General features: G+C 36.7%; 1 protein-coding gene across 1 annotated transcript; it reads right to left on the reverse strand.

Annotated features, from left to right (window-relative positions):
- Nucleotides 1–6,863: 6,863 nt before the first annotated feature.
- skida1 (SKI/DACH domain containing 1) lies at nt 6,864–10,143 on the reverse strand. The gene is made up of 2 exons (XM_073054642.1): nt 9,986–10,143; nt 6,864–9,811 (listed from the first exon to the last, which is right to left on the reverse strand). The coding sequence occupies exon 2, from the start codon at nt 9,803–9,805 to the stop codon at nt 7,292–7,294; it is 2,514 nt and encodes an 837-aa protein (XP_072910743.1). The 5' UTR covers nt 9,806–9,811; nt 9,986–10,143; the 3' UTR covers nt 6,864–7,291.
- Nucleotides 10,144–14,602: the final 4,459 nt, after the last annotated feature.

Raw genomic sequence — 14,602 nt, forward strand, 5'->3', positions numbered from 1 at the left:
TCTTCCCCCCCCCCCCCCTTCCTTTCTCTCTTCCTCCCTCTCTCCGGTTTTACCTGTGATTATTTATGCTGTGTAAAATACTCATATTGCAAAGACCGCGCAATATATTCGTTCTACGACAATTGGAAAGGTGTGGACTCAGATGCCTTGTGCTCGTCCAGGACGTTATGTTTATCAGTGCATGAAGGGGGCGGGGTGGGTGCTTGGTGGGGGCATCGACCGAACGCACTCGAAAACCAACCTGCTTGCTTTCCTCTTTCCCTAAACAGAGAAAATACAGTATTTTCGTCAATCATTGAGACAATTAAAACAAGTTCTCCATTTAATTTAGTTACATGAGAGAATAAAATTGGATCGTTCTTTAGTACTTTAACGCCTAACATCAAGTGGAAGTAGAGTTAGCCAAAGCAGCTGTTCGACGTAGAGTCAGAACAAAGAGGAAACCACTGATGTAGATCCAGTTTGTTTGTATTAACCACTGAGATTTGGAGAGAGCCAGTGGTTTCACTTAAATCTTTAATTGTGGATGAAACTTAAATCTCCTATTTTTTTCAGTAGAAGTGAGTATTTTTACATATACCCGAACATTTAGTTCTAACCTTTGGCCGCTCACAAACTGGGAGCACCAGTCAGTCGTAAACGAGATTATCCCTACCATACATAGTACAAATGAGAGGTGCATAAAATCTTATTTTCATCCTTAGTTGGAGCAGTTTAATCACCTCAATTTGTCTTATATTCTATAGTTAGAAACTGGAACTAGTGACTACAAAACAAAGTCTGGTGATTGATAGCGACGTGTTGCAAAGTAAAAATTAATTTGTACTTATACGTCCCCATCTGATCTTCACATCAATGTGTATACGTAATTTATTCTTTGTAATAGGTGAATATTACTATGAAATACAAAAATGTTTGTTAACACTGACAAAATTTAAACACTGTAGTTGTAGTCATGCAAATCAACATATGTAAAACAAACTGCCGCCTCAAAGTTTGAAGTTTCAAAAGGAAAGATCAGGCACTGTCACAAACACGAGGTAATAATATCATACATTTAAATCAACGGGGTAACTTTGAGCAGAAATATAAAATTAACACGATTTCCGTGATTTTGCCCTGGATTCCACCGTTATCTTTCCAATTCATTGGAAGGTTTTTTTTTGTGCTCCCTCTCTGTGATTACTACCCATCCCCCCGTCCCTCGATACCACTTTCTTGTTTTCATAGTTTAAAAGGCAGCTTTTTTATTACTACAGTTTAATTAGCTTTTGAGAATACGCAAAATGCAATATATCCTTTATTTTAGACATTTATAACCTTCAATTTGTTTGATCTCTGTGCTATTATGCAATTTTTACTTTATGTTTAGCTGTAGCTCAAAACCGAATTACCTTACTATTTACTTTGCAGAGTCCCGCAAAGTTTCAATTCAGAGGTTAGATATTTATGCTGTTCGACCCTATTTCTTGGACGGAATGCCCAATAGACAATGGTTTCGTGGGACCTAATGTCATAAAATAAACAAACAACGCAGATTTTACAGAAGATATAGCGAGTGAATGTTATTAAGGATGGATTATCAGTTGTAGAAGATCGTAGCCTCTTTAATGGCTCGACATCCGACTAAATCAAGAGATGTTCGACTTTTAAAACTCATTCATTTAAAAAAAATCATCTTGTCATTCTGCAATTAATTCCATCTAAGTCAAGAAAACTGAACATTTCCAGTGGGGCCGGCTTCCTGTGTGAGTGGGGTATCAATCATTGAAACTTTCTATCGTTTGTTACCTAGAACTTGCGCCGATAAGATCGAAAAGATATTTAAAGGAATTTTTTTTAGAGACCAGCCCAAACTTATTTTCTGGACGGTTCCTATTTAAACTTGGTTTACCTCTTCACTCGCACCAAGTAAACCAGGTTAGATAACGGTGCATTGTCCCGGTTACAGTTTAAAGATTTCCGATGGTGAAGATAGCAAAATGGTACAGATGCAAAAGTATGTGTTGAGTGTTTGAACAGAACTCGACATGTTTGGTGATAAACAGCAATATTTTTCTCACGTCTAAAACGGACGTTTCATTATGACCTAAACCATTTTACAGAAACAATGCCTCCATTCAACAAAAACATTGTAATAGTTTTGCCAGAGTCGTAAGTTGTACATTATATACTAATTGTGAGAAGTGTAAGTAACAGATGCTTCCAGCATAAAGAGCATTTGCGCATTCTGCAGATATGTATATATATATTAAGCTCATTACATTTTATACATAAAATCATTCTTGTATGCATTATAGAACATCGTATGAATAACAAATAATTGATTTTATCGTAATTTCGTAATATTGTACCGTCACTGAATGTTCCATAGCTCAGTCATCTGTATTACATTATTTAAAATAAAGTATTGAAAATGCAAAGCACAGGGTAAAGGCCCGCTGGAAGTAAAGAATTAACAACACGCCTTCACTTTTGGAAAATATCCCGACCCCACGTGTCACTAGCGTCTGTTCCCCTGCTGGGTCCTTTGCTGTCTCTGGGAATACCGATCGCAGATTAATGAAACTAGCCTGTTTGTTCTCAAAATTGGGGATTCAAAAACACTATAAATTTAACCTGCACTACTCGAGGCTCCATACTGCCTCTTAAAGCTAAGACAATAAAGAAGCGGCGTTAAAGATTAAACCGTGAGATTTCAATAAAATCGATAATTTGATAGTACAACGATTCGTCTGATTGATTGCCAAATGCCTCACAAATGTTTATTGATGGGTTGCATTTGAATCCTTATGTAGTGCGTATGTATGCCTCCTCTATAACCTGTATTATCTATTTTTAAAACTATAAACAGAAAATTTACATCATATCATAATTCAATCACATGATTTTCTGTGGGGACAAGCCGTGGGTTTGCACTCAATCATTTGATTCTGTCGAAATTTTCTGAGTAGAAAGAGTAAGGGTTAAGTCTGCCTTTTGACTTGAAATCCAAGACAGGGTAACTGCTCTGAAAAAGGACCATGGTATCACAAATCTGGTAATTCCGAAGAAAATCTATACTACAAAGTTTTTTTTGTTTTATTTGGTAATATACTATTTGGTATGTAAGAGTCATTTTAACAGGTTTAGGCACGGTGCTTTGGTACTTTTTAAAATGCAAATATGTTTTTGCATTTTAAGCATGACAACCCTGCGAATCAATGCAACTAATTTTTTTGTGTGTGAACAGGATCCCGAAGCCTCGTCTTATAAAAAAAGACACGCCACGGTCGCCACGGCGAGCATTTACTGTCTCCTGATTGCAGCAATGACCAGGTTAGCCCATAAACCTATTCATACCTAACAATAGGGATTCTCTCAACAATTAACAAGAAACAACATAATAAAGTCGTTTACAAAGAGCTGACTATTTACGATAAATTATCCAGTCTTTAGGAGAGCCGTGCGTAATTTCACACGCTTTATAAGTAAACTAGGTTTCAGGGGCACACACGCATTCTAGATGTACCGCCACTCATCTCTCATTTTTAACCAAACTCCATTCACAACATTCCGATACTGTGTCTTTAAATCAAATTGTATCATTGTTACCAACGTTTTTTTTACGAGATCTAGATGTTTGAAATGGATATCGTGGCACTATTCACATATTCAGTCACTTCTGTTTTAATTATAATGCCTATAATGCTCAGGATCTTAGAAACCGGTTGGATTTTTTTAAAAAAAGAGTTTGGAACGGCAAGATTGAGAGCTTTTTTTAATCCGTATTATTACCTGTCGAATATCATTAACTCTGATCAGAAGGAATCCGGAGCATCTGCTGATACTCAGATTGCTGTGATTTACTTTAATTTGCTCTGTTTTGCGGGGCTTTTGGAGCAGCAAGTTAACAACACAAAAGGAAACTGGACAACCCTGCTTAACAGAGAAATTAACATGTGAACTGCAGAAAAGAGAGGGCAAATTGCTAACCACACACAGATTCGCCATCTTTAATGGAGTTTAATTCTAGTTTATTCCTTAGCATGCTGCTGCTTAATATTGTGCACTAAAATGTCAGAGGAGCTTACGTTATAAATCACGCTAAAAGGAAGATCTGTTCCGCCTAAACTAATGAGGTAGTCACAAATTCAGTAAACACTAGTTCTTACTGAATAGCAACAAAGACCTTGGGATCAGTGGAGCAATATGGCGGAAATTTTAAGCATTTCCTACAGGATATAAGAAAATATCCAGGGCTGTTGTTTAATTCATTTCAACAGCTTGTTTTGGATAATAATCGTCAATTAGTTGGACACAACTTATATATTCCCATGTTATATTTGTGGTATATACACATATGTATAAATATATATATACATTCACAGATATATGTATACATTAAATATAAAAATAATTATATGAAAGAAACCCTTATATTAACTAATTACTTCAGCAAGCCAACTAAACAATGTAGCCTATTCATTTTATTTGTCATGAAACATAGGTTTTGCAGTTTCGCAGATCAAAATAGTTTTAGTAACTATAAAATAAGTGCCATTGACCCTGAAAATGGCCTTTGTTTGCAAACACAGCTGTTGCAATCTTTACATTGCAAACTAAGATATGCGCAGGAGAGAATTAAATACGAAAGGATGGTGTGAGGAGAAACCCAAGCATCTGGAGGGAAGCAGCTTGTTTTGAAACTGTCAGTTCACTAAACCCCAATTGTGAGAACCTCATGCTAAAATTTACCAGCCTTCACTGTAGTGGTTTAAAGCCTCCTCCATGCTAAAACAGACCAAAATGAATTATCAGACTAGGAAAGGAAACTTTTATGCTATAGAAGACAATAACAACTTTTTGGGTATTTGGAATAGAATCAAGATCACTTGTTACAACAGAGTTTGTTAAGTGTTGGTACTGTGCTACTTTGTTGCAACATCAAAAAATCCACTTAACTACATCATGCATGTGAATCTATTTAAAACATTGTTTACCTACCAAATTGGTATTTACTAATGTGGAAATACCTTCATTCATTAAATTATGGTTGTCTGGTAAATAATTATTGAGTCTTGTGGTAAATGAGACAAAATATAGTAATTTTATAGGAAGTAAAATTTGTGGGGTGTTATTCTTTGGCTAATTTAAACTGTATTTGAAATGTTCTTTAATCAGGGTTTGACCAATGAAAACAACCATTTTAAAACCAAGACTCTTAGGATAAATCATTGCAACATAGACTGCTAATAAGTCACATATGTCAGCAATGGCAAAGTGCTCTACAGTTAGCAGCACATTAACTTAAATAAGCAATGTGTCATGCATTTTGCTGGTTGAAATTTTCTCTGTATGTACATGGATTAGGAATAAAATTGCTATGTTACATTAGGTTATATTAAAAGCTTCTGCTTTGCCCAATGTAGTAAAACATTTCATTTTTAAAAGTATACACTAACAGAGTATGAGAAGCATAGAGGATATTATTGAAAGCTGAAATTACCCACTGTCTGTTTCAAATATCAAGTGACCTTGAGAGATATAATAAGGGACTGGTTTGTGGTGATAGTGGGATTCAAAGTGGTATCCACTGACACTGCTTAGCAGCGCAGTTAGTTGCCAGTGTATTTTTATTCTATAAATTCTGACTAGTATTCATGTGGTATTTCTATGGTATATGAATGTGAATAACACAAGTTCCTACGCAGATGATAACCTAAATAAAATGATAATTTTCATTTTAAGTTTCTGTTATTCACTTGCCATTGTAATACATAGAATGCCAAGTCTGGTTATGCATCATGAAAAAATAAATACACAATCACGAGTATATTTTCTTATTATCAATTTTTAGAGATCCAGACACTTATGTGTGCAATGCCAGAATGCAACACTTTCCCTTCATTATTAACTTTTTGCATATCCTTTTGATACAGGTTTTTACAAACTTTACAACATCTGTATTTTTCAGAGACCTAAAACTCCCTCATTAAGTGCAAAATACCTAATTAACACACTGCTTGTCAATTTAAACAATTGTAATTTCTATGTTAAAATGCCATGCAAATTCACCCGTTACATTTCTAGGACTGTGTAAATCATAACATATTATACTATTGTAAAATGAAACAACTGTAATCAAAGCACATCTTTATCACCTGTCATACTTTTCATTGCAAGGCTAAGTTATGTAATATTAACAGTGCAAACTCTGTTTTAGACTTTCTCAATGAATGAAGTCCCTGAAGACAGTAAATAGATGTCTCAACTAAATTTTTGTAATGCATCTTACATTTTTGAGTTTCTATCTTTTGATATAAATGTAAGTACAGCAATCTGATTGTCATTTGCACTATTTCTGGTGTCTTTTCTGAACGTTGGATATCTGAGTCTTACGCAGAATTTTAGTTTCTTGCTATTTTGTAAGGCCAAAAGCAAGATGAATCATGTGCCTGTGCTGTTCATTCATTGCCTAAGTGCTCAAAACGAAAAGTAAAGGCCCCTGGCCTGATTGATTATGCTTTATATTCACTGGTTTTTAGTGATTTTATTTTGTTTTATCTTTGTTATCTGTATGCAATAATGGACAAAGCTAGCGTTAAGGATTTAGCCAGTCTCAGGGTTCCAGAGGTAAACATTTAAAGCAATTATTTTACGTTAAGAGCTAAAAGCAACAAAGCTTCGAAATCAGTAACCTGCTTGTCCTTATCTACCTAAACACCAAGGATGGGGACTTTTTTCAATGTAAAGGCTTATTTTATATAATCTGTCCGCCATATTGATTCAGATGAAGGTACGTTTTTTTAAAGTTAAACACACGTTCATACTTTGCTGTGGTTCCAATGCGGTATAATCAATCACTCAGGCAAAACATGAAGTCATTTGCGATTTAAAACTGTAGTGCATACATTTAATGGCTCATTTTCTAACATTTCACAATGTCGACTCGTGACGTACATTTTGCAGTAATCTTGTGGAGGTACTGATTTATATTTTGAACATTGAAATAATTTTATTTTAAACTGTTCGAAAACAACCGTAAAACAACCTCAAAGTGACATTAGTAGTTCAAAAAGTGTACTGTGGAATGCCTCGGTCAGCAGATAGCGGTGTTTGGTAAAATTAAAAGAATAATCCACTCGAAATGTTTTCGTTTTTCTAGAATATTATTCCAATATGAAATTTTGCTTTTTTTGTCGAGATTTAATATCCGGTCGTAAGTCGTGACAAAGAAACCAGAAAAGTATTTTAATATATATATATATTTCGCAGAGGCAAAGTTTTTTTTAAATCCAAAATATCCCTTTCATAAGTTAAATCGTCTGAATTTATGGCTAGGCGGGAGAGGCATTGCTGCACCACCCATCTGCCATTTCCACACGGGATGGGCCCTCTGAGGTGCTTCGGGATCCTTGGTAGAGTTCAGTGAATACGCAGGGCACAAATCCCCATCGTTGCCAATAATTAGTGACGGTGGAGAGGGAAAATTTGCCATGAAATTAAATGGCCTTTTCAACGTGGATGCTACACCATTGGCTACTCGCTTACGTTTATTTGTACCAGCAAATTCTTCTAGTGTTCCTTCATGCACATCTGTTTTACCTGTAAGACGCGGATTCTCTGATTTCACAATTGTTTTGACTGATGAGCTTTGCAAAGCATGCTGTTTCCCCAGCACTAAAGTTCTGTAATTCCTTCTTATTCTCGCACCATTTCGAAATTCGCAGTCTTCTAAAATTGGAATGTTTAAAGTGCTTTGAAGGTCTTCGCTTCGTCTGGATGCGTTTTGGGAATTGGTAGCTTTTTCAGTGCACACATAGCTTTCTTTCGCCTTCGTCGAAACACAGTCTCGCATTTTATTCTCACTTAAAGTGGTTACTGCTTGCTTCGATACATTGCACGCGTACTTGAGTTTCTTTCTAGGGTGTTGATTCATATATCCATATTCTTCCTCGCAGCTATTTTCTTCCAGTTTAACTGTAATATTGTGCATAATTGTTTTCCTCCCGTCTACATCGTCATTGTGAATGTGAATGGCAGGACCCTGACTACTGTCCGCATTTAAACTCCGGAAAGCCGAGGATAGTGCGATGATTTTCGATCCTTTTTCTACATTTACTGCTAATGGGGAATCATTGTCTCGAGGCTCGGACACTATTGTCACATTGTTTTCTTCTGCGCAGTGTGATATAGATGCTCCAAGGCATTTCCTCGACTCTGTTAATGTTCTTTGTTGTGGAAACTCGGTGTTTCCCTTTGGGCTAGGTGAAGGCCCCCCTTCTGCAGCACGGTTAATTGTCGATTCAGTCCTCTTTAGATATTGTGAAATTTCAGTATGTGGGAATGGAAACTCGGATATCCTGTCGTTATTTATCTCGGCCACGCAACTTCCATAGCCAGTAGAGCAGCACACGTTATGTGACTTGATAGTCCAGTTCTGCTCATTTCTCTTCACAACAGCCGAGGACTTTAAATTACAATGTGAAGTTCTTCCTTCTAGGAGATCGTTACCGGCTGTTTCATACACCACATTATTGTTTTTGGCTTGAAACTGGTAGTGGAAATTGGGCTGCGTTAAAACAAGAGGTTTACTGCAGATGCTCGAGAAACTGGTGCGCCTGAATCGAATGCTTTGAAGTGAAACTTGGCTGGAAACGGAGCTAGAATCCGATTCGGAGGAGCTGTCTTCGTCACTGGCCGAGGTTACGTCGGAGGATTCGGACACAGAGTCCTCCTCTTCTTCGTCCGAAGAAACCGAGTTGCTGGAACTCGACAAACTCGATCCAAAGTCCGAGTCGTTGTCTGCTCGATCAGAGAAGGAGCTGGTCTCGGAATCGCTGCTGCAGCTTTCTTGCAAGGGCCCCTGGTTACAATGCAGTCCGTTGGCAAGATGAAATTTATTCAAGCACTGATCCCCTCCTTTAGTTTTGTAAGATTTAGGAGCAGCTGCCGCCAGCAAGATTCGCTTGGCAGTGCTTGAACTCCCCAAATGTTTCTGAGTGATTTCACACGAACTTTTGCGCCTGAAATAATACGTTAACCCGGTAGCATTTGGAGACTTAGGATAATAGGCGATGGCGGATTGGTAAAATACGGGATGTCGGCAAATCATGCTCCGAAATAAGGAGTGATTTGTGTGAAATGCCACACAGTTACTTGATATTTCAGCGGTTTCGTAGTTTTGGGGGGCTTTGCAATGTGATCGGACCATTTCTGTGTAACTGTGGCTGGTAAATTTGCTGTAGAATTGAGGTAGATTGGAGGCCGGTAGCGAGCTGCCGCCTCCTTGCAAAGTCCGGCTAATTCCAGCCAAAGGCTGCGGTTTTCCATTCAAACTCAACCAAACTTTGTTCTCTTTCAAAAAACTTGCGTAGCGATCAGTGGGGGCTTTTTCCTGTTTGAGGTCCGTTGATAACAATGTTCTATTTATTTTTCTCCTCTTAGTTTTAAGAACTCGTTCCGTTTTACAAGAAGTGTACAGGGCTTCCACATCTTCCCGAGAAATCAGAGTGCATTTAGCTGCATGAAAAGCAATAGAATTTATTGCCTTGAGTTTTCTTAATTCTTCCAAATCGCAGTGATGTTTCTTCACGTTTAGATGGTCCATCCTTTTATGTACAGTTGTCCTGGGTATATTTTTCAGCAGATTAGTGAATACTTGGGAAAGCGCAAACATTTGTTTCCCCTTAATTATGAGGTAACCAAGTCTCACACCATCCACCTCTTCATAACCCGATTCCAAGTCTCCCATATCGACACCTAAATTCTGTCCCACATTCGCTGAAAAAAAACATCGACTGCGGAATTCGACATTCCTCATGGCATCCTGTTTAAAAACACATATAATTATTCCTTCTGATACAACTGATCATATAAAAAACTTTGGGATTATATTTAATACATTGCATATGGTATTGTAACACATAACTATAAAATTAAAAAGCAGCATCACACGTTATTCTTATGCAGCGTATATTTCACGTTAGGCGTATTGCTGTACCTGCAATCTTTTAATTATTCCAAATACTCATGAATATACTCTTAATATATGAGAGAGAATGAAGAGAGAGAGAGAAAGAGGGAGGGAGAGAGAGGGAGAAAGGGGAAGAGAAAGAGAGAGAGGGAGAGAGAGAGAGAGAGAGAGAGAGAGAGAGAGAGAGAGAGAGAAATGCAGCTGCTATTCCCGCCGCTGCTTCTCCCACAAATAAGATGACAGAGTGAAGTGAGCTCGTCGGGAGACACCTTCATCAATTAATTCCCCTAAAGCCAGCTCTGATTGGATGCCACTGACAGGTGATGCAATAAAAATTGATATTCCACCCCCTTCCAAAAATCCCCGTCTAATTAGCATATCCTTATACTCCCACCCTCTTGCTGAAGTAAATACAGTTAGTATGCAAATCTTTAATATATTCCCCCCTCCCCTGAAAAAAAATCATCCTAAAGAGCGCTGCAGCAGCCGCAAGCTACCTGGGTTATTTTATACATTTATTTATTGTGCTTTCCGACGTTGTTGATATAAATACATATGAAAATGAACTTAATAGTTTAAACGCGACTTTTCGCATTATACAGGTCAGACTATGCTATGCAAAATATTTGATGGAGACATTGTTCATTTTATTATATATTTTTGAAGAAAGACGGCCTCTCTTTTACCAAAGGCTACCAATCGCATTTTCCTTTCAGTCCAAAGTGTATAATTTTCTCTAATAAGGCACTTATAATATCATATTGTTTGTAATAAAAATATTTCGTCCTTGTGTGAAATATCACCGTTCCAGGTTTTGCGTAGAGTTCGTATCAAATCTAGCTCAGGATTGAGCGCTCTCAGGGAGATAAATAGAATTTTTTTTGTATTTTGTTTTATTGACTTGTCAACACGTGTTTAACAATTTGATGCTGAAAATGGTAGAATATCCCAAAAATGAATATAATTGTAAAACTATGTAGTCGTGCATATATCATTTCATTGCTTAACTGTTATCTGCCCAATGAATTAGCAATCTTGCTTGAGCATACGGTACGTCAGTAATGTTTGGTGCATGTCTACAACTAGCTAAGTGCTCTGCTTTTTCTTTCCATTCTTCAAAACCGTGCTCATTGAATGAACTCATTAAGAGAGAACCTGATTTAGGTGAAACTTTCTAACTTTAATAATTAGATTAATTACAGAAAATATGAATCTAATTTAAAAACATTTTAAAATCGTGTTACGTTTCTGAAAGAGGAAAATGGTCTTCAGCGGAGACTACTTCAATGTAACATGCATTTCCTTCTCGCAAACACATACAAAGATCTTCGTGTGATAAGTACGGTATAGCAACAGTCCCTGAAATAATCAGACTAGCGAACTTCCTTGCAGTTCATGTAGCAGATTAGCATAACATCTATAAAGATCTAAAACATGGATCTCATAGTGCTACACAGACCTTATTTTATATATGTACAGGAATATAGCAAATTAAAGTAAAATTAACAAGTTTCTTTCTGCTACTGGATGTAACCAGGCAGCGTATTCTGTGCTTTTCGCAGAAATCCCGTTTTCACAATGGCCACCTCGCTACCAGAGAAGCAGGTATCTGGAAACTGCTGTGACGACGTCGGTAACGACATTAAACTTTGTATTTTACTGCACTGGAGAAAACACGACGTAATACAAACATTTAATATCTTAATAATTTAAGCTTCTTTTAGCTCTTCTTAACTGCCTGGTCAAAAGAAAGGGACTCGATTGCTGACTGCAGCGTGCAAAAGACCTTACACGGCAGTTCAGCGTTTAGGTATACGATGAAGCTTTGTACACAATTGCAAAGCACTATTCTCAAAGTGCAAAATCGAACATAGTGGATTATAGGTCGTCAGAAAAAAGGTCTACGTGCAAACTTTTAAGCAACCCGACACTAAGTCTGAAAATTAGTGCCACCCAGTGCAGAAGAGACGGAGCTGAAGCGTTATTCGCGGCGCGACAGTACTAAACAGCAGAAAGGGGCGATGGGTTACTGAAGCGATGAAAGGGCGCTAGTTATTTCTACAATCAAACTTCATTTAATGGTCAATGCACTAGACAACGCATCATTGCAGTTATTGCTGACGACAAGCAGATCTTTAATGCTTCTTTATTAGCCTTCTGCTTAAACGGTTTGGGTCTGTATGAATTTTTAGGCTCACAGCATCATAAAATGTGTCAAAACACGGACTTATTCATAATAGTTGTGCTTCGCTCAAGTATAGGTCATCTTCGCAACATAATTTGCATCACCACTCTGATAATATTGATTGGTATTAAAGGGATTTTGGATTATGACTTGAACGATATGTTACACAAGACAACAGAAAATATAGAAAATTCTATGCACAAATAATTTTCCATATTATTTAATATGTTGACGGTTACTACAATGGACTGATCATCAAATCGCTTTAAAATTTATGCTGGCTGATGTAATGGATAAAACTGGATTATAGGGACCATGAGGGCATAACATGTAATGGCCGTCCATTTGGGGCACGCAAGGCATTTAGGGAATTATTGTAAAGACTAAAATGAAAATGAGAATAACAAAGACGTATTTAACAATTTCCACTTATAATTCATAAAATTACTGAACAATTACTGTCATTACTTGCATTTTATACAACCATTTTTTGCTGCTTAATTCTGCCATCAGTTGTTTTTGTCACCATCAATATTTGACAGAAAATGACAGGTCGCTCTTGCACATCACTAAACGTCGTATATCCAAGGCTGTTTAGGAACAAGGGGTTGAATCTGAAAGAAAGCTCTTCGAGGCCCATCTTTAATACACGAAAGGCAGGTTGCCTCCGCATGGCTCGATACATGTCGAGCTGGTGTTTTTGTTTTAATCACCCAAGTTGCATCATAACAGGATTAAAATGCTTGATTAAAACATAAGGAAAATACAGCTATACACAGGTTCTACATAGATTTTCATCCACCAGCTACACACAGGTTTTACATAGATTTTCATCCAACGCCTAGATGTCCGAGTTGATAACTGCGAGACAACACAGCAAGGTGGCTGCCTGTCATTTTAATCAAATATAAGACCATTGTAAGTGATTTGATCTCAGCGACAGCAACATCCTTCATAGAACAACGCTGATTGTTCTAATTACAATAGCAGGTGATTTTCACAGATAAATATAATTCCCCATCTGAGACGTTAAGCAAGGTTTGAATTAAATATAATTTGGAACAGTAACATAAAAAGAATTTTAAAGTAATAATTTGCTACATTCAGATGCTAAGATAAAATAAACACTTACAAAATATTTTCTGCATATGTGTCCAACTGGGAAAATAGTGAAATACAACTGTCAAATAAGATATCTACTCTACCAATATGGCAAATCAAATGTGATTTTGAATTACAAAGAACATAATCTAGTAGTGTGTTATATATATATTCTGAGAAATATTGTTGCTGTATTTCAATTCAATTACAAACAGCTTAATCACAAAGAGGAGAGCAAAGTGTTGTTGTTTTAAAACCTAAATGCCATCTGTGTTTGGATAAAATTGTTTATCAACAGCTTCTGTTTCACTTGTCAACAAATCTTATTTATTAATTTTACTTCTAATAGAGAGACTAGTAGCTTGTTTAACTTCATATACTTGTAGGATGGTTCACCATTGTTTATAGGTAGAGTCTAGTTTTTTTTACACACCAACTGGAAGAGACACAATTCACACACATGAAGAGTGATTTCTTGGTTTCCCCCTTGGTCAAAAAGGCTTTATTCATCGAAGTATGTTTTTACAACCATGCAAATCAGCTGCACCGTTGAAATTTGTACTTTTAAAGTACATTTCTGAGCACTTAGAGCCACTCAGCAGCCAAAATATGTAAGTTATATTGATAAGTAAATGTTTTAATGACACATTTTATCAAACTAATTAAACTTTTATGAATGTAATAAAAAAAACCAACAAGTAGCAAACCAATAATTACATCAGAACGATCTTTTCACCCAGAAATGACTACAGATTACATTTGAATGTGGGATGGAGTACAAATGATAGTTGAGAGTCAATACAGGAGAAAAGTTCAATATTACATTAAAATATGAGTTAATATTGTAAATTTGTTTAGAGAACATTGTTTTCTGCAACTCTCTTCAATGATAAAGCACTGTAAACGTGTTTGCCTTAATGCCTTACTGTTAAAAACAAGGAACCATCCTGTGTGGTGCAGTATCACTTAAGTGGCAAATTTTAAAGACTGCGAAAAGTGACACTTTATAAATGCATCAGTTGGCACAGAACATTTACATAATGTTCCTGTTTTTGCAAGTCCTTTGAAATATGTTATGTGAAAAAGATGTCAAAGAGAAAAAAAAATTGCCTGCAAAAAATGAACGGTAAATGTGACTTAAACCATCCAGGATGAATTTCCATCAGGAATCTGTTCTATTTTACTTGCATATAGACTGTATGCCAATTGTCTACTGACCCATAATCAAAATGTGTTGACCTTTCTACCCCTCTCCTGCCCCCTGACCTATCCCGAACTCAATGCAGCCTTTCTAAATTTGCAAAGCATTGAACATGCAAAGGGGGGCTGGGGAGGCTTTGTTCTCGACAGACCATCAG

This window comes from Hemitrygon akajei, chromosome 8, assembly GCF_048418815.1.
Source record: "Hemitrygon akajei chromosome 8, sHemAka1.3, whole genome shotgun sequence".
NCBI classification, from domain to species: Eukaryota; Metazoa; Chordata; class Chondrichthyes; order Myliobatiformes; family Dasyatidae; genus Hemitrygon; species Hemitrygon akajei.